Consider the following 22,734-nt stretch of genomic DNA (forward strand, 5'->3'; position numbering starts at 1 on the left):
TCTCTGTCCCCGCCCCGCCGTCCCCGCCCCGCAGTGACGCAGCCCCGCCGCGCCGTTGCCGTGGTGACGCGGGGCCGGCCGGGCCGGGGCGATGGCGGTGGCGGAGGCGCGGGCCGAGGGGCCCCCGCTGCCCGGCCCGCCGGGGGGCCGCCCGCGGCCCGTCTGCTCCCGGCCCTACTTCCTCGTCCTCATGGTCTTCGCGCACCTCTACGTCCTCAACGTCCTGGGGCTGCTGCTCTTCGTGCACCTCAGCGCCGGCGAGCCCGGCGGGCCGCCCGCCGCCCCCCCGCCGCCGCCGCCGCCGCCCGCCCGCGCCCTCCCGCGCCTCGAGGGCATCAAGGCAAGGCCGCGCCCGGGGACCGGGAACCGGGGCCGCCGAGCGCCGGGCGCTGACCGCTGCTCTCCCCGCAGGTGGGCCACACGCAGCGGGTGGAGCTGGTGCCCGGCAGGGCCCACGCCGTGCGCACCCTCAGCCTCAAGCCGCTCCTGTTCGGTGAGTACCGGCCCCGCCGGGGCCGCGCTGCCGGGCCCGGGCGCGCCGGTAGCGGGGCGGGGGCTGCGTGCGTGTCTGTCTGACACCGCCGCTGCCTTACACCCACCCGGGGGAACATGACTCCCCGCGTGTCGGCATCACCACCCGGGGCTGCTGCTCCTCGGGGCTGCGCTAAAGAGTGTGGTATCCTTCAAGGTATGTTAATATTGATGCAAAATTGGCAGAGGTTACATGTTCTGGATGGCCCACTTTGAAGAATTTGGAAGATTAACCTTTCCAGGTTTTTCAGGTTTCTGTAAAATACTAGGAATAGGCAGCAAATCGCTGGCAAGAACCTTGAAGAAGCTGCTCAATACAAGGAAAGGACAAACTTTTGTTAATAAATTATTAAAAACAATTTAGTATTGATGCTTCAGCACTGAGGAAATTTGATAGATTTAAATTCTTCCACCATTTTGTGTCCTGTTCTAGATTTATCTCTATTTTTGGCTTCTCTGATACACAACCACACAACATCTGCCTTTCAGATATTTTTAAATCTTCTTTACCTTTCTGTGATGCTTTGCTGTCACTGGTCAAGTCTCACTAATTGAACTCTGTGTTCTGGAAAGTCACTGACAACATGCTAAATAATTTGAGAGGGAGGAGTCAATCATTACAAAATTCCTACTATTGCAAAGTCAGAGAAAACCTGTTGTTTCTGAAAAGATAGCACGGAGAATCTTTCAGATGCTTTCTCAATAAAATAAATAGAGGGATTTTTTCTGATTCCAAATAGATCATATACACTGAAAATCTCACCATTAATTTCTTAGTGAATTTCTGTCTGACATTCACTAAACAGACACACCAACCTGGAGCTGATAACCCCACAGCATCACAAAACTGGTGTCATTACCAGAACCACAGTCTGAGGCAATTGGTCTGGTTTTCACTCAGGATAACTCCTGTTTCCTCTTCCCCTGCCTTTCCAGTACCACTGAAGTGAAACAGTTGGTCCTGGCCCCCAAGGAAGGTGCTGAAGATGATAAAAGGCAGGTTTGTTCTAGCAGCAGTAATCCTGCAGTTTTTAGCTTCTTGTTCCAGCACCTCCATTGGTTTTGAGGGAAGCTTTGCTCCCTGAGGATGCCATCACAGACAGTGACAGACATTCTCCATTTGAGATGCCATGAGTCTGTTTTCCTTTGTCCTCTGATAAGGAGTCCCTTATTTAGAAACTGCAAGTTGCAAGACAATTCTTATCTCCTGGATGAACCTGCCAGGAGCCAGCTCTGACTTTGAAAGACTTCCAGACACTTCTCTATCTATGCAAGCAGTACCAATGTCATTCAAGTAGTTTAAAAAAACTATTTCATCTCTGTTACTTAAATTAGTAGAAGTGTGTATTTAATTTGGTTGTGTTTGGTGATTACAGAAACCATTAGCAAAGACTCTTGAGTTTCTGGGGATTTAACACAAAATGCTGCAGCATACAAGAGCCAATTTAAGCAAACAGGAAAGTGCCTGATCTGTCAGCTTTCAGCAGAGCAGGCTGCAGTGGGACCAAAGCACCAGACACTCATGAATGATTTAATGTGTTCTCTGGGCTTCAGAGCATGGGCTGGGCACTGTAGGGGAACTTTAGGTTTGGTTTGTAGTTGTGGGTAAGTCACATCTGCATGGAACCCAAGTGTATTTTATGGAGCTATGAAAAAATCCCTGCCCTATTTTCCCCCCTCTGGCTACAAGGCATCATTTCTAAAGCTTGTAAATCAGACCATCTGTGCAGTTTTCAGTTGGGAAACTCTAGTAATCAAATAACCCTACTAATGGAAAACAAATCAGACAAAGCCTTTTCAACCTTCAGAGCTTTTATGTGTTTTGTTTTCCAAACGCAGTCTGTTCAGAAGATACTGCCATTGCAGGGACCACCTGACAGCAGAATCAGTGGATTGGGCAGCAGTTTCTAAGACAAGACAGTGGAGAGGAATAAAAATAGGAAATTTGACTGTGTTTTTCTTCTGAGCCTCGAGGAAGAGGAGTAAGCACTGCACAAATGTCAGGGCGCAGCTGAATTGCAGTGTGTGTGTCTGAGGGCTCGTTCCAGCCCACACCAGTGAGAGGAGGAGCCCGCAGTGAGGGCTGCTGGTGTGCCCTGTGAACACGGGGAGGCGATGTGTGTGTGCCCTGTGAACACGGGGACTGTGTGTATGTGTGTGTGTGTGTGCCCTGTGAACACGGGGACAGTGTGTGTGTGTGCCCTGTGAACATGGGGACAATGTGTGTGTGTGTGCCCTGTGAACATGGGGACAGTGTGTGTTTGTGCCTGTGAACATGGGGACAGTGTGTGTGTGTGCCTGTGAACACGGGGACAGTGTGTGTGTGTGTGCCCTGTGAACACGGGGACAATGTGTGTGTGTTTGTGCCCTGTGAACACGGGGAGGCGATGTGTCCCCAGCAGACCGATGTGTCCCCAAGCAGACCGGCTGTCTCTGCACGGCATCACCAGCAGGGCAGAAAGCATTCCTCCCAAAGGCTGGTTTTTCCACTTGTTTTGGTTTTTTATTTCAGCCACAGGTTTCAACCAATATAGAAAACTTTCCATGGACAGTGCTTTGTTAGGCTGTAGAAATCCCACTTGTTTCCTCATTTGGGGGTTTGCTGTTTTCTGCTCTGTGGTCTGGAGCACAGTGTGTGCCCCTGCAGGGAGTGACAGTCCTGCTTGGGTGAGATAGCTGCAGAGAGACTGAGTTTTCCCATATTTTTCCCATATTTTCTATCTTCCTTATGTACAGATGGAAGGCGAGGCAGCTGTGAAAGGTTTCTCCCCTGCTCCCATATCAAAACTGAAATATCCTACTGTGCTTGGGCTGGAAATCACCTCCCAGTCCCGAGCAAAGCTGCTGTTCACACCAGAGCAGAGCTTTGAACAGCTGATGTCTCACTCGTGCTCTGCTTTTCTCAAGGTTCTTGTGATATCCCCAGTTACCAGAATCTTCTGATCCACACTGAATTTCTGATGTTGAAAAACAGTTTTTTCCCTGTTATGTAGAAACCCTCAGCTGTCTGCTCTGTGCCTTTCCTGCTTGAGAATGACTGTTTCTTTTTGCTTGTGTGGATGCTCATCAACTCTCAGTGCAGGAAGCTAGAGGGACAGCCTGACTCAAGAGCAGAGTTCAGCATGCAGTTTTTAAAGGGCTGGGCATAGCCAGGGTGGGTTCCTCTCCCTGTTAATTCACCTCAGACTGTTCAAGAGTAAAGTATTTGCTCCATTACATAAAAAGTATCACTTCACAGTCAGGGAGACTTTCATGTAATCTCTGGACAGAAAATAAACAGGCACTTGGACAGCATCAATGTTTCAGGGTCAAATAATGAATCTGAAATACCAGCTCTGATAATGAGAACTAGAAGGAACTGTTATAAAGGGTTTCTTCTAGTTTGTCCTCACCTGCATAGTTTTGTTGTGATGTTGGATCCTATGCAAAGCTGAACATAGCACGTCCTGGATCTACAGAGCATTGTCAGAGGAACATGTTAAACCTGCATCCTTAAGCTCTGTCTTGGTAAAACAGGGATCTGTAGTGAAGCCCTATCTGTGCACTATGACTGCTTCAAATCACCTAGAAGTATCACTGTACATCTCCAAAACACCACCTGCCAGGGAAAGGAGTTTTCTAGCAATAGGGAGGGGAGCAGTTTCTCATTGCCGGAGGTGAGCTTTTTCAGACCTTCCATCCCGCCTGTTCAGGGCAGCGGTGGTGCTTCCACCTCCTCACTGCCTGGTGCAGGTTCCTGTTCCTCTTCTGCCAGGCATAGGCCTTGTTCACCACCACTTTGTCACTCTGCACGTCACCACTGACAACAAAGACCCCTGCCTGGGTGCCTCGCATGATGTTGTGGGCGCAGGTGGCATCTATGTCCAGCCACTGCTGGAGCCTGGCAGGGATTTCAGTTCTGAGCAGCGGGCCGTGCTTCAGCACCTCCACTTTGGAGGGGTCCAGGTCAAAGTCCGAGATGGTGGTGGTGGTGTTCCTCCTCAGGATTCGGATTTTCACTGCTGCAGGGGTTGGAAAAAGAGCTGTGAGTTCTGTTTACTCTTCATAGCTCTCTCCTACTTCAAGACATGGAGCCAGCCCAAGGCTTCTCTGCTGTCTCTGTAATGTGGGGAAGTATCTGTCCAAGCTTTTCCAATTGCAGTGAACTTCTAAAAGTTCTCATTTGAGGTTTGTTTCCAGTACTGAACACTGTTCTTAGAATCACAGAATTATTTAGGTTGGAAAGTATCTCAGAGATCAAGTTCAACCACTGACCCAGCACTGCCCAGTTCACCACTAAACCATGTCCTCATGTGCCACAACCACGTGTCTTTCAAATACCTTCAGGGGTGGTGACTCAAGCCCTTCCCTGGGCAGCCTGTTCCAGTGCTTGATAATTCGTTTGGTGAAGAAATTTTTCCTATTACCCAATCTGAACCTCTCCATTGCAACTTGAAGCAATTTCCTCTTGTTACTTGGGAGAAAAGGCCTCCTCCTCAATCCATTTCCCTTCTAAGAGCGGCAAAGGTGTATCAGTGGCAAAGATACACCACTGTAGAAACCCTGGAGGAATCATGGGCACAAGCAAGCAGATGCATCAGTCCTGGTCTTGTGCAAATTGCTTGACTTTTCTCTGAGCAGGGATTTCAGAAGTTACATGACTGACAGCTGCTCAGGATTTGTAACCTTTTTTATTGAAAAATATCTTTATTTTTCTGTATGTGTGCCTGAATTCAGGACAGTATCTTGAAAACTTCCTGCCATGTGATTGAGCAGCACCAGTGCTGCTGCTTGCTTGGGCTAGGAGAGGGAGAGTCACAATACTAGAACAATACTATTAAAGTTTGAAATAGCTGGCATGGAATTTGCTAAAGGTTCTTATAGGCACTGGTTGAAATGTTTGTCTGCAAGGGAAAACCAGAGTACTGCTTGTTTTTAGTACTCACAGACAAAAACCAAACCAGAGCCCACAGAAATAAATCAGATCTTCACTTTTGGTGCTGCCAGGAGCCGGGTCCTCCTGGTGCCTCACAGGTAAGGTGGAAACTGAAAATCGCTGAGATCTGCTGTAAAAGTTGCAGTTTCTCCAAGTCACTATGTTACAGCAAAGCTATTTTCGGTCCATGGCACTGCTTGGCTGCTGGAGGGAGTGGTGGCAGTTGAGAGAAAAAGGAGTGTACTCACCAAAATCATTTGCACAGAGGCTTTCCAGGATCTCCCTGGCAGTGCTGGCCTCCTCAAGCTCACAGTCCTGGCAGCTGGCTCGGGGCACTGCTGCAACACAAATGAGGTTATAGCACCCTTGTCAAGCTTCACTGGAAAAGGCACAATGAAATTTTGGGATCTGCAAGTGGTGGCTTGCTGTTTCTTAGTGATGCTTCTTCCTGAGCTACCCAGGCCCTGGAGAGGTACCTCAGACAGGCAAGGTGGGAAATGTTAGACTCTCCTTCCTGTGAAGGCAAGCACTGCTTGTCAGTGCTTTGTTCAGGCTTGTGTGTGTTGCTGCATGTTAAAGCAGCAGTGAAAATGCGTAATGAAGATCTCCTAATTTGGATGAAACAGCAAAACCAGTGGTATGGCCAGACTCCATCCAGTGATGCTGAAATGATGTTGAAATGTCTGTTCTCCCCTTAACTGCTCTTGAATCTCCCCCAGTGTTCATCAGGATCTGGGTGTTAATTGAGTCCTTCAGACAGACTTTTTTCCAGTGTAACTCATGTCTGCAGAGGCTCATGTCCCTTCATGGTGTTTCCAATGTTTAGAGAGAAGGCTTAAAAAACATTTCTTTTTGCATGCTTTTAAGCCCTAGACACAGCTGAAAGATCCAGGCTGCAGCTCCATAGCTGCACTGGAAGCACATCTCACTCACTGCTGGGAGTCTGCACTCCATGAGCTCTCCCACTGTGCCTGGGCCGGAGGCTTTGCAGCCTTTCCTCCCACCCTGCGGGGTCTGATGGCACCCAGGGAGATAATGAATACAGCAGAGAGAGGAACAAGCCACAGCCAATGTTATGCTAATTTTCTATACACGGCTCCCAGAGAGAACAAAACTAGAATTTGTATTTTTTTTTAAATACAGCTTAAAACCAGAAATTTGCAGAATAGAAACAAATATGCAGAATAGAAACAAGTATGCAGAATAGAAACAAGTCATAGGATCATCCTTTTGAGCTTTCAGTGTTATTTATGGGAAAATACATGAAGCAAAAAACCTCTTACTTCTCCTGCTTGAGGAATTTTCATCCACGGACACTGCTGCAATACACAGCTCATGATCTGCAGGGAACTTGTTGCAGTTGAGGATTTCGGGCCAGGGGTAGCCGTAACAAGCCATGACGGGCGCGCAGCTTCTCTTGACGGCCTCGCAGAGGCTGCGGCAGGGGAAGATGAGCCTGGGGAGGGGATGGGCATTCGGGTGAGCCTGGGGAGGGGATGGGCATTCAGCGCCTCCGTGTGCCTGCCCGGGGGCTGAGGGTCGAGCCCTAACGCCACTGCTGCTGCACAGGGCTGTGTTGAGGGGTTAGCAGGCAGTTTGGGGGTCTTTGACTTTTTTTTTTTTTGAACATTTATGACTAGGAAGTAAGCAAGGAATTTTTGAGGACAAGAGGGATAGGGCAAGCTGCCAGAAGCCTTTCACCTTAGGGGTCTTCTCTAGTTGTGCAAAGACTGCTTATCTTTAAAGGTGCCTGATTAAACACCAAATTTCCGTAGCAGCTCTGTACTTTGAGAGCTGTACCTCAAAACTGGGGATTTCTTTCTGCTGCTGGAACTGTTGGGAAACTGAGAACTATATGATCAGGGTAGGAGCTGGGGTGAGGGGCTGCACAGGAGGTGGGAGGTGGAGCTGGTGTGTGCCAGCAGCTACTGCAGTGTATGAGGGGCTGGCCAGGGCATGTGGCAGCAGTGCCTGGGGTGAGAGAGCAGAAGAACCCCAAGGAGGGAACATATTTCTGCTCCTGTGATGTGAAAAGCTCATGTTTTGCTTTCAGAGGGATGATCCCTGCTGAGTAATCCAATTGTCCCTTGCCGAGAGCAGCAGCACTGCTTGTTGGGGACTGCACAGATCACATCGAATGCATTTTCTCTCGGGAGGCACACGGAGTCGTGCTCCTGCAGGGAGTTACCTCTTACACTGAAATAACTCATAAAAGCATCTTACCTGTCCAAACAGATGGGTGCAAAGAGGGAGCAGAGGAAAATCCTAGCGTCTGGGTGGCACTCCCTGGCTAGCAGGGGCAGCCAGCTGGAAGACTGCTGGATGACTTCTGTCATGGTCTCATGCTCCAGCAGGTTGGGGATCCTCATGTCGGAGTAGCCGATGTCGTAGCAGAGGGCCATGCTCTGAGGGATGGGCATGCAGCTGGAGGATCTCCTCAGGTAGCTCCCCCGGGCACCTGGAGAGCCCCAGAGCAGCAGGCGGGCCAGGAGACCCAGCAGGCACGGGCCACCCAAGCTCCAGGGGTGCCTGCCAAGGGACCTGGCCATGCTTGGAGCAAGTGAACCAACAGCACACCCCGCACTGAGCTGCTCCTGCCTGTGGAATGCCTTTTATAGCCTACCAGCCACCTCTTTGTCAATCCATCCTCATTAAGTGCGGCCCTTTCAGAGCCCTCATGGGGAAGACAATGCTCCAATTTTCATTTGCCAGAGGCCCCGATTGTTTGTATTTTAGCAGGGGTTTGGCTTAGATCAGCAGGTGTGGAAATGAGGGCAGTTGGGGAGGGGTGAATGACTTGGCCGATGTGTCTTGGGGCTCTTTCAGCCAAGATTGAATCTCTGTTTGACACCAGTGCTCCAACCCATCCCCTTTCTCTTGCTCCAGGATTAGTCATTATTTCATAAACCGTAATGTTTTCCTCTCTTTTGTTTTTTGTAAAAGCAATCAAGTGTTGCTTAAAGTCAATTAGGAGGCATTTGTTTAGCTGGATCTATTGTTGAGCAGGCAGGGAGATAGGATGGTCTCACAGCCACAAGTTAACTGTTTGAGAGAGCTGGGGGCAGAGAGGAACTAATTTGCAGCTGTGGAGCCAAGTTGTTTGCAGACAGATTTGGCAGCACTCAGCTGGAAACCCCCTCACCTTGCAACCTGCATGACCACACACTTTCCAGTTAACAGAATTCCTGCTTCATTCTGAAATCCCCTTACTGCCACTGAAGAATGGAATTGTCCTTCCTCCAGCATGTAATTAATGTTCTGTCAGCCACCATTATTGTAGCCCAGTTTGGGGAACCTGAAATACTGGGGGTGTTGGTTGCCAGTGCACATGGTTCATTGGACCTGGTGCTGTGCCATGAGGTTCAAGCTGATCAGTAGAAGCTCCAGCTCTGAAGCATCCTCTGGCACAAGGACTCTGTGCTGCCTGTGGCAGAAATTGTTTCCTTGGAGTGTGTTATGGATACAGCTGGCTGCATTGTGTTCCTGGGGCTTCCCAGGAACAGCTCATTTTCTGCAGGGCTGGTTCTGGTCTGTGCTTAGCAGGAAGCCAACTGATTATTGACAGCTTGAGCCGATAGGGTTGATTTCAGGTCATGAAAGTAATTAATTTTCCCCTCCATTTGAGGACTGCTGCTGTAGTTGATCTATAACATGTCCTTGGCACATACCTGCAGGAGCTCTAGGGAGCTGCAATTTGGAGAGCAGGACCTTGGGTCTAGGAGCACTTAACCTGTCCTGCATTGGTGGTTTTCCTTTCCCTTTTCAAAAGTCTCAGCAGCTCATACCAGGGTCACCAGAGCTGTGACAGACACCAGCCAGGAGGATCCTCTGAACCTCCTGGGCCACAGTGGAATTGTGTTCTGGAATGGAACCTTGCCAGTGCTGTCCAAGTGTGTGCCCAGTGTACCAAGCAGCTGGAAGTCTCTTAGCCTCATGGTCATGCATGGATTTCTCTGCAGTTTAATTTGCTTGGGATTGTGGAATTTCCTGATTGCTGCTGGGTTTGTGCTGCACAGGAAAGCTGGAGATACCTGGGTATGGAGTCTGGCATCATCCACATCCAGTATTTTCCTCTTTAACATTGCATTTGAAGACCATTTTTAGTGGGAGAATCAAGAGAATGAGTGGGAGTAAGTTAGAATTTTTCCCTTTTCTGTTTGAGTTGTATAATAGAGCACTGTGCCATGTTCCCCTGAAAGGGATTTGGTTTTGTGCAAAGTGCCTTCCTCCCCACATGAGAGCAAGGAAGTCTGAAACCCTGGCCATCAACACTGCCCACTGTAATGATTTTTGGCCTCCCTTCCTGTAAAGCAGCAGTTCCCAGACTGTGATCCACATGGCACCTTTGAAATGGTAATATGCAGAGATATGCACGTGTTTGTTCACTCCTTTGTCCATTGTGGTATCTGTGAGAGAGTTTAAGGGCTTGACCCCAGGATCCAAGCATTTAGGAACTGCTGCTATAAAAATACCTGCCTCCAGCAGCTCAGGTGTGTGGTGTATGCTCTTTGAGAGCCCTTTTGGTAGAAGGGTGGATGTTTTTGAAAGTCCCAAACTTAGTTCCTAAATTTTCCCCCTACCTATTTTGATTTTTTTTTCCTGAGAGTCCTGCTACCAGCATGGGATCCCACTGTAACAGTTCCTCAGTCTCTGTTCCTGCTCACACTTTTGCTGCAGAAATCCCTGACTTCCTGACAGAGGAGGAGTGCAAGCTCATTGTCCATCTGGCAAAGCTAAAGGGACTACAGAAGAGCCAGATCCTACCAACAGAGGACTATGAGGAAGCCATGGAAATGATTGAAATCAGCCAGATGGACATTTTCAATCTGCTGGATCACAATCAGGACGGGCAGCTGCAGCTCAAAGAGGTAGAGTGTGGGCAGACTGGGGAAGGTGTGCTGGAGACCCTCTGGCACATCCCCTCATCAGATACTCTCTTGGTTACTCATGTGCTTGGGTGGGGCCAGAGCCCAGGATGTACCAATCACAATTTGCTTCATTTTAATGCCTCAGAATTTGTGCTGGCCTTCAGAATGGAAGTTTCTGGGCAATGTGCAGCAGCTGTCATGCTATTGGGAGGCAGCAACAGTCCTTGGCAGGACATGTGTGATTTGAATATGCTGGATAAAATGTTCCTGTGCTGTGGGTTGTTGCCTCTTGCTGTGTGTCCTGGGAAGTGAGTTTGTCACGCAGGCTGCTTTGTGGGGAACTCACAGTGTGAATTCACAAGCCCCAGCAAAGCCACCCTATTGATGAGCTGAGAGGAATAATAAGCCTCTTGTCCACAGCTCTTCAGCACCCTTGCATCAGGGCAGGTTCTGACAGTTCAAGCGTGTCCCTCCTCAGGCTCCCATGCCAGGTGAAGCTGGGAGTCTGAACCATCCTGTGCACCATGAGTGCTGTGGAGTATGGGGAGCTGTGCCAGTACCAGCCCAGGGCAAGGCTCCTTTCTCTCAAGGTCAGAGCCTGCTGAGAGCTGTTCAGGCTTCTGCATCTCTCTGTACATGTTGAAGGGAAGAATTTTGTTCCAAGCCCTTACCTTGAACAAGTAAAAGCATTCACTCATCAATATCAGTATTATCATCAATAGTTTTACTTTCTCTTCAAGAGAAATCTGTGCTCTCTCCACCCCAGGGCTGGTTAACCAAGTCCCAGCAGTCGTTTGCCATGACCTAAACTGGAAATAACAGCACTCATCTGCAACACTCTGTGTGTGGCTGCCAGATGATTCTCACTGCAATCGTCTTTCTGCAGAAATGTGCTCATGCCTGTCTGGCTGATGTGCTGTGGAAGAGATCCCACCAGGCCTCCTACAGGGAATCTGTAGGGTCTCAGGAGTGCAAGAAACCAGTGGATTTTTTTTGATCCATTTATGAATTTCAGGTGTTGACCCATACCCGACTTGGAAACGGCAGGTGGATGACCCCTGAGAACATCCGGGAAATGTACACAGCAGTCAAAGCTGATCCTGATGGGAATGGTAAGAGCAGCTCCATGGGAATCCCTTCACCCTCAGCACCTTGGACACCTTGCACAGCCATATGGGGCAGAGCAAGACCTGTGTCCCTGCCCAGGCCTTTTTTTCTGGCTGAATTCTTTGAGGGGAAGTAGCACTGCCCTAGACACCTTCTCAGGGAAGTACATGCAGGGTAACCCCCTTACTGCAGCACTCCTGCATCCCCACTCTAGTGGCTAACTGGTCCCACTGCCTGGGCTTGGATCTTGCTGGAGCAGGACCAGACCACAACTCCTCACTCCCTTTCCTCTGTCAGACCTGCCTTGGTTCATGCCCTGCTGTAACAGGATCTTAGGATCTTCTGATACAGAGCTCTTGTTACCTGGGATGCAGGTGTTCAGACACACATTGCATGCTCCCCCGTTTTCAGGGAGGCTTTCACAGCAGGCCAAGAGGCCCATGTCACTGTGAGGGGAGAGTGGAATAAGTGGAGCTGGGGGTGATCTTGTGTGTCAGCCTTTGGGGCTGACCCCCCTTTCTGCCACTGCAACCTCTCTGTATTCCATGAGGCCACTTCTGCCCCTCCTGCCCCCGGCCTCCCGAGGGCTCCTGCTGGTCCGGACATACACTCTAACCTCTGCTGCTCTAATTAGAGTGGCCTCAATTAAGCAGCACTCCATTTCCTAATCAAATTAAGTGAATGCACAGTCTCTTCCAGTGACCTGGCATTGAGAGCTGCCCAGGAGGAACTGCTTTGGAGTTGAAGCAGTAGCAGTGTGAAAGCATAAATATCCGGAGGGCACCCTGTGCAACTCTCCTCTAGGCTGGTGGCATTCTTGGCATGGGTCTGACTGAGTCCTCAGTGGCTTTTCCACCATTCTGGACATTAACAAATGAAAGGTCCTGTTAAAGGGCTATTGGCAGGACCTTGCTTCCAGAGTGCTGCTTCCCTCTGTTGTTAGATTGGTACATGACACTGAGGGACCAGGTCACAACCTGGATGTGGCACTGCGTCATCAAAGCCTGTGGGGAGTCAGGGGAAGTGCAGACAGAGAGACACGAGGAATAATAACAGTGGATCGTTTGGTCATGACCTGAGGATGTGGCACCTGGGAACTGTCCCTGGCTGACCCTTGTGGCTGGTCCTTCCTCCTGCCAGGGGGTGCTCGTGGCCAGGGAGCAGAGCTGGCACCCAGCAGCACTGGGTTTGCTGCCTGAGTGAGCTCCTCTCCCAGCCCATGGTGTGTGCAGGGCAGCCTGGGTCAGTGCACTGCATGCTGCTATCAGGGACCTGTGCAAGGCTTCCCTTCTCCAAAAGGAGGAAACAACAAATGTGAGGATTTTCCTGAAGCTGAGAAAGAGTCCACCCCTTGCTGATTCCAGCTGAGTGCAAACAAGAAATACCTGCTTCAAGAGAAACTGCTTTATACCTCTTGCTTTTCTGTTATTTCTATTTACGCAAGACCATACTGTCATGCATTCCTCATTTATGTTTTGCAGTTACACAAATCAGGAGAATGTACTGCTTGTTTTGGTTTGGCTTTTTCTTAATTACCCTGCAAGATCATATAGAAAATGTGGTCTGAGGTCCCACTCTGTCTTTAAATATGTTGATTTAAATATCTAAATAATAAGCCTCAAGACATTGGGTGGCACAGCTTCCTTGCGCATATCAGAACTGTAGTGTCTGTTTCTCTCTTTTGATATATTGATTTGTGGGTTTCAGGAGCTTTTTGAAGTTTAAAACGGTGTTTTGCCTGTCCCAGTTCTGACCCTGCACAGTTCACTTTGGCAGGTTGCTGTGTGTCCCTTGCTGCAGGCAAGAGCACTGCTGGAGCCCACGATCAGAGGCAGGAGGGGTGCAGCCTGTGCTGCACACAGTGAGCCCTGACTGGGTCTGTGTGAGGAAGGCAGTTTCTGCAGTGCCCTCAGCTGGTGGTTCTCCGAGTACAGGATGCAAGAACTGTTGCCTGCACCAGAGTCAGGTGGCCTTTCCTGTGTTCCCATAGGTGTGCTAAGTTTGGAGGAGTTCAAGCAGTTGAATATCCGTGATTTCCACAAGTACATGGGAAGCCAGAAAGTGAAGATGAGCGACTTGGTGCGCAACAGCCAGCACACCTGGCTGTACCAGGGCGAGGGTGCACACCAGGTCATGAGAGCCATTCGGCAAAGGTAAGGGCCAGGGAGCTCAGGGGAGGCTGGGTTTGGGTAGGCACAAGCATCACCTGTGTGCTGGGAGAGGCAGTGGCAGACTTGCTAATATTCACACTTCCTAATTGTGTGAAAAGTCCTTGGAGTATAAAGAGCAATGAGCACAGACACAAAATGGAGAGAGGAGGTTTTCATTAGAAGAAGAATTTGCATTGTCCTGTGGAAAGGGAAAAAGAAAAAATCGAGCCTTTCAGCATCTCCATTCACTTTTGGGAACAGCGCTATAAAACCAGGAAGATTTGGCAGTATATGAAATCATTCATTCTAATTAGTAACTGAGCTTACTGGGAGAAACTTCCCAGTTCCAAGGCTGTCTGGGTGCCAGCAGTTACTGTCATTTGCTTTAGTTACTCATGCATTTCACTGAAATCTGTCTTTGCTGTTCAGAGCTGACTTTTTAAAAAGCACGACTTCACCTTAAATTAGTCAAGTTAGTTTAATCCTCCAAGCACACATATTGTGGGGCAGCTCATGGCAGATGGGAGAACCTCTTACCTTTCCCTTCATCTCAGATTTGGTACTGGGAAGAGCTGAAGCCCAGCACAAAGGCCAGATCATGTAGCTGTAGTGAGTTTCAGATAATTGGCTGAAGACTCGCTTGTTCTTGTGGTGCTGGTCCTCACCCAGAGCGTGGGTGGGTAAAATCTGTCCTGAGGCCTGAAAAACAGCTGTTGGCCCCTCCTTTTCTTCAGTGCATTCCAGTGGGAAAATGGGGTCACATATTGCCTTGATTAGAGCAGACTGTGGCTGTCACCTTCTCTGTGCCAGCTAGCCAGCACACACAGCATCAGCATTCTGCTCGCACGCTCTGCAGTTGGCCACTGTCAGGAGGATGTGAAGACACAGCACTGAAGGAGGCTCTTGGTCCTCCTGGGACCAGGCAGCACCTGCAAGGGCTTTGTCATCCTGCCCAGGTGCCACATTGTCCTTGCACCTGCCCCAAGGGCTTCACCAGTCCGGATTCTCAGAGCTCTGAGTGTTCTTTGGCAGGTCTCAAGACGTACCTGCTTGCCTTGGGGATGATCTCAGATGTAGCAGTGGAAAAATCCCAGAGCAGGAGGGCTCCGGTCTCCTTGATCACTTCCAGTGCCCCTCTGCCCTGGGGGAGGCTGCTGCAAAGGCAACAGGGAAAGGTGAGTTAGGTGACAAGACTGTTCCTAGAGCTAGTCTCTCGTTCACTCTCAGCAGGGGTCCTGTGCTTTGCTGACTGTCCCTGAGGTCTGTAGGTGGTGTGCAGGAGTCCAGAGAAGTGATGAGATGGCACATGAAGGCTCCAGGGACATGCACAGAAGGGATCTTGCTGAGCAAGCAAAGTCTTCCTGAGAGCAGTCCTGCTAGAAATGCTGCCTTCAGTTTTGTTTTGGTTTTTTATTAACCTTGATGAGGGTTTTCTGAGCCAATGCTGATGGTCCAACAGATGAGTAAGGACCTGGCTGTCTCTTGGCATGCTCGCTGCAGCCCATCCGTCTCTCCGGTCTTTTGGGAAGGGGGTTCTCTTTCTCTGGGTTTATTCACTGCTTGGGAGTAGTGGCTGCCTGGGGTGAGGGTGGCTTTGCACTCAGCAGCTCTGCTCTCCCCCAGGGTAATGCGCCTCACTCGCTTGCCCCCCGAGATCGTGGAGCACAGCGAGCCCCTGCAGGTTGTGCGCTACGACCAGGGAGGGCACTACCACGCCCACATGGACAGCGGCCCCGTGTTCCCCGAGACTGCCTGCAGCCACACCAAGCTTGTTGCCAATGAAAGTGCTCCCTTTGAGACCTCCTGCCGGTAAGCTCCCTGGGCACCTTTGACAAGGGCTGTGAAGAACCCTCACCTCATCTCGCCTGGGACTCAGTGCTCGGGTTGTGGGCTCACAAACCAGCTCAGGACATCACAGGCATGAAGGGGTTTTAAAGGGGATGGGGGCAAAACCCACCTGGGTCCATGCAAGGAAGGTGGAGTGGGTGGTCCTATCCCAGCAGAGCCTACAAGCACACTCATTACTCTAGACAGAGGTTTTCTTTGTTGTCCTTGTGTTACTCTTGGAGAAAAGCTGATGGTGTAAATCATGTGCAGTGTGACGTCTTGGAGGAGCCACTGTATTTATGGTGGAGCAGCTTGGCATGGGGAGCCCCTGTGCATCTCCTCCTGCTCCAGGTGTGTCTCCTGACAGTCTCTGTCTTGCAGGTATGTGACCGTGCTGTTCTACCTGAACAATGTGACTGGGGGAGGTGAAACAGTCTTTCCTATTGCTGATAACAGGACCTACGAAGAGATGGTAAATGAACCTCCCTACGTGTTACCCCTGGGGATTCTGAGTCCCTCTTGGAATGTCTTTATTCATTGTGGCTGCAGAAGGGGTCTGGTGTGTTAGGTTGGTGTGCATTAGTATTTGCAGCTGGAGCACTGGGGAGACCATGTTCCACTTACAATCTTTTTCCTCTGAGGACAGGGGAGGAGGCACAGAGCTTTGACAGCTCAGCTCTCCCTGCTCAGAGGTGTGAGGTGTCAGGCAAAGTGTTAAGAAATGGCAGCTGCTCAGAAACAGGTTATGAACCTCCTGGGGCCTGAAACTGGCTGCTCCAGGTGGGTTATGAAAGCTCCTGCATCAACCTTAAGGTATCCTGTGGAACACTCAGACAAGGGTGAGGGGCAGGGGTATCCCAGTGCCTGTGCCTTGTTCCAGCCCTGTTTGTGACATCTTCCCTGTGGTTTCTGTCCAGTCCTTGATCCAGAACGACATTGACCTGCGAGATACTCGGAAAAACTGTGACAAGGGCAATTTGCGAGTGAAACCTCAGCAAGGCACTGCTGTCTTCTGGTACAACTACCTGTCAGATGGAGAAGGTACAGGCTCACTTCAAAACGGAGCTCTTGGGAGGGGTGGGATTGCAGTAGGTGACAGCCATCATCTCCTTGCTGCAGCTGGGAGCTCAAAGAGCAGCCAGAAAAAGGGTGGTAGCTGCCTGCTAGTGGGAACTGTAGAGTCTTTTTGTCAACAGCTGAGTAGGAGCTTCCTGACTCTGAAAGGCCTTTGTTTACAGGCAGTAGGTCAGTGGCTCCTGATGTCTTTGGGGGACAGGACTAGCTAGCAAACAAAGACCTTGGCTGCACTCGCCCTCACCAGCTGCCTTCCATCCCACTGTGCAAACTGAAACTCCTGCTGGAACTTGGTCTGCAATTCAGAATGTGTCACTGATGTGGTGTTGCCCAAAGGGGTGGGGAGGGGAGGTAGACAAAGGCACGACCATCAGCTCTGCAGCATGAGGACACATGGGCCACCCCATGCCACGCTTGGGGCCAGTGCCTGCTTTGTAGCTCAGCCACAGCCCCACGATGTGTCCTTGGGCTGTTTTTGTCACGAAGCGCAGTGCGGTTTTCCCTGACACGCTGGGAATGAACATGAATCTTCAGGGCTGCTGGTGAGTTTGGCTCCAGAGGGTTTCCATGGCAGATTCTGAGCTTTGGTTGGAGGAAGGAGTGTAATGTCCCAGGTCCCCTGAGAGCAGTCCATGTTTCCATCTCTAGAAAATCCACAGAGGAGGTCACAAGACGAGTGTTTGGGCTGTTGGGTGATAATAGCAAGAATTGTCGCTCTCCTACTAGAAGAGCCCTGTTGTGTTTTTACGAGCAATTTGTTCCTAAATGGAAAGTGGCTGCTGATGTAAGTCTGCCACAGAAAAACGATAGGATCATTGTAAACAGATCATTTAGAACTGCTGAAATGAATCTCTAAAACGGCTGCAAGCCTCTGGCTTCCTCAGGCTTTTTAGTGGCAGAACCCATCTCTTCTGTGCCAGCCTTCCTTTTTCCAAGAGAGCTGACAATGACAGGCTGTGATCTGGATTGTGAGAGCCACTTGTGCTGAGTGCAGAGGTGGAGGCAGTGGGCAATTTGCACTCAGGGAGCCTGCCCTGATGAACTCCTTGTAGGCGCTAGGGTAAGATGGCACTAAGATGGAGGGGTGCAAGGAAAAGTAACTGCTGGAAGATGTATCTGAGCTCAAATCCAAGCAGGTAGTGCAGGCAGGAGAGACAGCATTGGTGTTTGCTGGCCGTGTGTTCCTGTGTGGTCCCAGCTGTGTCTGCCTTCCTGTGCCACCGTCTAACGGGGCTCTGCTCCGCAGGCTGGGTGGGGGAGCTGGACGACTTCGCTCTGCACGGCGGCTGCCTGGTCACCCAGGGCACCAAGTGGATCGCCAACAACTGGATCAACGTGGACCCCAACCGCCGGCGGCAGCAGCAGTTCCAGCAGGAGATGGAGCGCTTAGCGGGGTCCGAGGCGGGGCCCGGGGCCGGAGCCGGAGCCCCGGGGGAGTGGACAGTGGACAAGGCCTACAGCGGGGTGCACCTGGAGCTGTAGCGGCGCGAATGCCGCGCGTGCCCTTTTCCCGCGCAGCGCGGGGGGGCGGGGCCGGGGCCGAGTGCGCGGCGGGGCCGCGTCGCGCGCCAATAAAGCGTGAGAGAAACGGGCGGTGCTTCCGCGTGCTCGGGGCGAGGCGGCGGGACCGGCCAATGGGCGGGGGCGGGGCGGGGCCACGTGGGACTCGGCCAATGAGCGCTGGGGGGGCGGGGTTGGTGCGGCCAAGATGGAGTCGGTGGCTCTGGTGGCCCCGGTGACCGCGCTAGAGTTCGCGGGGGATGTGCTGCTGGCGGGTGAGCGCCGGGACCGGACCGGACCGGGGCGGGCGGCGGGGCTAGCGGCAGCTGCTGACGCGGTGTCTCGCAGGTACAGGCCCGGAGGTGGTGGCGTTTCGGCTGAGCGGCGGCGGGCCGGCGGCGGCGGCGGGCCGGCGGAGCGTGCTGCGTGAGGCCAGCGTGCAGGGGCTGCGGACCGAGCCGGGGCCCGGGCCGGTGGCGCGAGTAGCGGTGTTCGGCGGGCGCTGGCTGGCCGTGCTGGCGGTGCGGCGCGGCGGAGCGGGCGCTGGGCCGCTGCTGGCGGCGTGCGGCGGCGGGGCCGCGCGCGAGCTCCGGGCGCGGGTGTGGGAGGCGCGCTGGGCGGCGGGCGGGCGGCTGGCGCTGGCGCTGGGCGGCGGGACCGTGGCGCTCTACGAGTGGTGGGGCGGCGGGCGCTGGCTGCGGCAGGCGAGCTGTGGCGGGGCCGGGGCGCTGCGCTGCGCCGTGCTGGCGGGGATGAGCTGGGGGCGGCTGGCGCTGGCGGCCGGCACGGCGATGGGGAACGTGGTGGTGTGGCGGGCGGCGGCGGCCGCGGCCCCGCACCGTCAGCTGTGCGGGCACCGGGGCGCGGTGCTGGCGCTCTGCTACGCGGCGTCGCGGGGACTGCTCGCCTCCGCCTCCGAAGACCGCAGCGTGCGGCTGTGGGCCGTGGGCGAGTTGGGCGGCGGGGACGGGGCCGGCACCTGCCTGCTGGTGTGCTACGGGCACGGGGCGCGAGTGGCCGCCGTGGTGCTGCGGGGGCCGCTCCCGGTCAGCGCCGGGGAGGACGGCGCCTGCCTGGAGTGGGGCGGCGGCGGCACCGTGCGGCGGGCGCGGCGCGGGCACCGCGGGGCCCTGCGCGCCCTGGCCCTGCGCCCCGCTGGCGGCCGCGTGGCCACGGGCGGCGACGACGGCGGCGTCCGGCTCTGGCAGCCCCGGCGGGAGGCTACAGCGGCGGGCCCTGCGGTTGCAGCGCTGGGGGCCCGGGAGCGGCCGCGGGCCGTGCTGCTGGTGGGGCCGCAGCGGGTGCTGGTGCTGGACGAGGCGGGCGGGCTGGCGGCATTCGAGGTGGCTCAGGGTTGCTGGACGCCGGTGCTGCACCCCGCCACCAGCGGGCCCCGCGCCGTGCTGGCGGCCGCCCCGCTGCACGGATGGGACGAGACGCTCTGCGCCGTGGCCGGCGGCGACGGGCGCCTCCTCCTTTTCGCCTTGAGCCGCCCTGGGGCCGCCACCGAGCTCACGCTGTTCGAGGGGGCCGTGCACGGGCTGAGCTGGGCCCCCCGTCCCGGGCTGCCCCCCGACACCGCTGCTGCTCTTCTGGCCTCTGGTCCCGACGGGGAGATGCTGTGGCTGGATGTCACCCACCGCCCCGGGCAGGCTCCCTGGGTGCGGCTCATGGGTCGATACCTGCTGCCCCCCTGCAAGCAGCGCTGGCACACCTGTGCCGCCTTCTTGCCCCAGGAAGGACTCCTGGTCTGTGGGGACCGCCGGGGCTCCCTCCTCCTCTTTCCTTGCAGCAGCTCCTCGGGGTGGGCTGCAGAAAGCACCAGCATTGTCAATGGTGGCACTGACCCCGTTGTTGAGGACTCCAGCAATGAGCTGGAGCCCTCTTGCTTTTTGCACAAAGAGGCTCTTCCTCTTGAGTCCCCACTGACAGTGCTCTTTGGACTCCACGGGAAGACAGGAGTTACCTCGGTGAGCATCCACAAGGGCTACATTTACAGCACGGGCCGGGATGGTGTCTACCGCCAGCTCCGCCTGCAGAACCAGCAGCTGGAGGTCCTGCAGAAGCACAGGCCCTGCAAAGGGCTGCAATGGATTGAGGAGCTGCACTTCACCTCGGATGGGAACCTGCTTGTGCTGGGCTTTCACGCTGACAACTTCGTGGTGTGGAGCAGCAGGACCGGCGAGAACATGCACTGCATCCCCTGCGGGGGCGGGCATCGCTCCTGGAGCTACTGCAGCAGCCCCTCGGCCGAGGTGTTCGCCTTTATCAAGTCTGGGGATGTGATGCTGTACCACCGTGAGGCCGAGCCCTGCGAGCAGCAGGTGCTGCTGGAATCCCTGCACGGGCGGGAGATCACCTGCGTGCGGCGCCTGGGGGCTGTGCAGGTGCCCGGCTGTGCCACCGTTAACGTGTTTGTCACCGGCAGTGAGGACACCACGACCTGTGTCCTGGTGCTCAGTGAGAACTCTCGGGCAGCTGTGCCCCTTGCCCGCCTCAGTGACCACATTTCCAGTGTGAGGACGTTGGCATTCGCCATGGGACCTGGAGATGAGGGCCTTGGTGATGAGGGCTTGTCTGCCCTGCTCTTCTCTGCTGGTGGCCGTGCACAGATCGAGTGCTACCGGCTGCTGTGCACTGGGGACACGGCGGCTCAGAGTGCTGTGGCCTGCCAGGTCATGCACGTGGCCTCCCACCGGCTGGACAAGCATTGGGAGAAGAAGAAGAACAGGCACAAGCTTGTCAAGATGGACCCAGAGACGAGGTGATGATCAGGGACTGCCCAAGGCAGGATTAGTAGTGATCACAGTGTGGGAGGGTGTTGAGAACTGCACGGGCCTCCACTGGACTACCTGCTCTGTGCAGCTGCAGGTTCAGCTGAGGCAGACAGGGCCAGCGTGGCTTCGTGTGTGATTCCTGGTGTACAGTGCCCTGTGGGTCTCAAGGGGCTTTTGGTGTTAGGGAAAGGCTCAGGGCTGCTCTCCTGGGCCACCCACCTCCATGGGGCCACAGAGGTGTTGGTGAATGTTGTGTCTTTGCTGCAGGTACATGTCCCTGTCATTTGTGCCTGGGACGAGCACCAAGCAGATGCCAACACCCTGGAAATTCCTGGCTGCTGCCTGCAGTGATGGATCAGTCCGGTGAGGAGCCATCATGGGGCCTGGCAGGGAGAATGGAGCTGGTGATGGCAGCAGAGCAGGCTCAAAACAGGAGGCTGCTGCCATGGGATGTGGCCTGCTCTGAGCTGGCCATAAGACAGGGCATGGTGAGAAATGTGGCAGTGGAGCCAGAAGCTCCTACTCTCCCACAGCCAACTGGCCTCTGCTCCATTACAGGATCTTTGGGCTGCTGGAGGCTGCTCGGAAGTTGGTGCTGGTGGCAGAGTCATTTCACCACCAGCGCTGTGTGCTGAAGGTGGAAGCGATCCTGCACACAGGGGCAGGAGGAGAGAGGTGAGCCCTGAATGCTGGGCTGCAATTGATGGGCTCTGGGGAGAAATGTCTGTCCTTGCAGAGTGCTGGCAGCTGAGCAGGCAGAGGGAAGGGAGAAGTTAATCCCTGGGGGCTGCTCTGCCACTTCCACGGATCTCAGTGGGGACCCCCAGGGCTGCAGCCAGAGACTCCCTCTGCACCCCCCATTCTAGGAGGCACCTCCTGTGCAGCGCAGCCACTGATGGCAGCATTGCCTTTTGGGACATCACTGGCCCCATCAAGGATGCAGCAGACGCCCTGCACCAAGCAGAGGGAGAGATGCAGCCCTTGGGTGAGTGCTGCTGCCCAGCAGCTCTTGTGCTCCCTCTGAAAAGGTGAGCATTGCTCTCGTGACCCAGCCCATGTTCCCAGCCCTGGAGGCCCCGCTGGTCACGGTCATGGCGCACAGCTGCGGCGTCAACAGCCTCCACATCCGAGAGACGCCCGAGGGACGGTACCTGGTGGCCAGCGGCAGCGACGATGGCTCCATCCACGTCTGCCTGCTGGAGGTAGCCCTGGGCAGGGCTGAGGGCACGGCAGGGACCTGCCTGCGGCTCCTGGAGCGGGTGTGCAGGCCCTGTGCCCACGCTGCCCATGTGACGGGGATCCGCGTGCTGCGGCCAGACCTGCTGCTCTCGGCCTCAGTGGACCAGCGCCTGACGCTGTGGAACCGCTGCCCAGGAGAGCTGGTGCCGCTCAGCACCACCTTCTTCCACGTGCCTGACCTAGCTGAGCTCGACTGCTGGGAGGTGGAGGAGGCTGGGGGTGAGCTGCGCTACTACTGCGTGCTCTGTGGGCAGGGCCTGGAGATGCTGTGTGGCACAGCCTGCTCCAAACCTCCTCCACAAGAGGCTCCTCACTAATGGGGCAGGTGTGTGACACACCCAGATCCCTGCCTGCATTCAGAGGGTACCCTGCACTTGGGCTTTGCCCATCGCTGTGGTCCCTGCCTCCAGCCTGCACACTTGTGTGTCTTGTCCTGAGGGGACAGGCATACTTGGCTCCTTCAGGCACATGCCATGGTTGTGGTGCTTGAGGCCAGTGGTCTCTGGGAAGAAGGCAGATGTGATCCCTCCAGACAAGCCTAGGGCTTCCCCATGCAGTAAGGAAGTGGGGCAGTTAGCCCCTGCTGCCCAAGAGCAGCTCTTCTCTGCAAGGTGTGAAGGACCAATGTCAGCTTTCCAGTCTTGGTTTTAGAGAGGAACCTTGGGAGGGCACTGAGGATATGGCCCAGCCCTGGGAGCTTGAGAGCCCGAGGAGGCCAGGAAGGGTCAAGGACTGGTGTGACACAC

The 22,734-nt window shown here is 54.1% G+C and overlaps 3 protein-coding genes across 3 annotated transcripts; 2 read left to right on the forward strand and 1 right to left on the reverse strand.

Annotated features, from left to right (window-relative positions):
* Window positions 1–39: 39 nt before the first annotated feature.
* Window positions 40–18,079, forward strand: P4HTM (prolyl 4-hydroxylase, transmembrane). Its single transcript, XM_014268018.3, has 9 exons — window positions 40–340; window positions 412–493; window positions 10,124–10,314; window positions 11,330–11,426; window positions 13,412–13,574; window positions 15,195–15,380; window positions 15,780–15,870; window positions 16,316–16,439; window positions 17,719–18,079. The coding sequence occupies exons 1-9, from the start codon at window positions 92–94 to the stop codon at window positions 17,952–17,954; spliced, it is 1,419 nt and encodes a 472-aa protein (XP_014123493.2). The 5' UTR covers window positions 40–91; the 3' UTR covers window positions 17,955–18,079.
* LOC102071233 (secreted frizzled-related protein 5) lies at window positions 3,676–8,578 on the reverse strand. The gene is made up of 4 exons (XM_026794398.2): window positions 7,670–8,578; window positions 6,730–6,902; window positions 5,695–5,784; window positions 3,676–4,532 (listed from the first exon to the last, which is right to left on the reverse strand). The coding sequence occupies exons 1-4, from the start codon at window positions 7,993–7,995 to the stop codon at window positions 4,198–4,200; spliced, it is 924 nt and encodes a 307-aa protein (XP_026650199.2). The 5' UTR covers window positions 7,996–8,578; the 3' UTR covers window positions 3,676–4,197.
* Window positions 18,080–18,120: 41 nt separating the features above from the next.
* Window positions 18,121–22,305, forward strand: WDR6 (WD repeat domain 6). The gene is made up of 6 exons (XM_074550502.1): window positions 18,121–18,247; window positions 18,321–20,736; window positions 21,017–21,112; window positions 21,308–21,424; window positions 21,616–21,734; window positions 21,815–22,305. Exons 1-6 carry the CDS (start codon window positions 18,181–18,183, stop codon window positions 22,303–22,305), a joined length of 3,306 nt encoding a protein of 1,101 aa, XP_074406603.1. The 5' UTR covers window positions 18,121–18,180.
* The last annotated feature ends 429 nt before the right edge of the window (window positions 22,306–22,734 follow it).

Source organism: Zonotrichia albicollis, chromosome 12, assembly GCF_047830755.1.
Source record: "Zonotrichia albicollis isolate bZonAlb1 chromosome 12, bZonAlb1.hap1, whole genome shotgun sequence".
Lineage (NCBI taxonomy): Eukaryota > Metazoa > Chordata > Aves > Passeriformes > Passerellidae > Zonotrichia > Zonotrichia albicollis.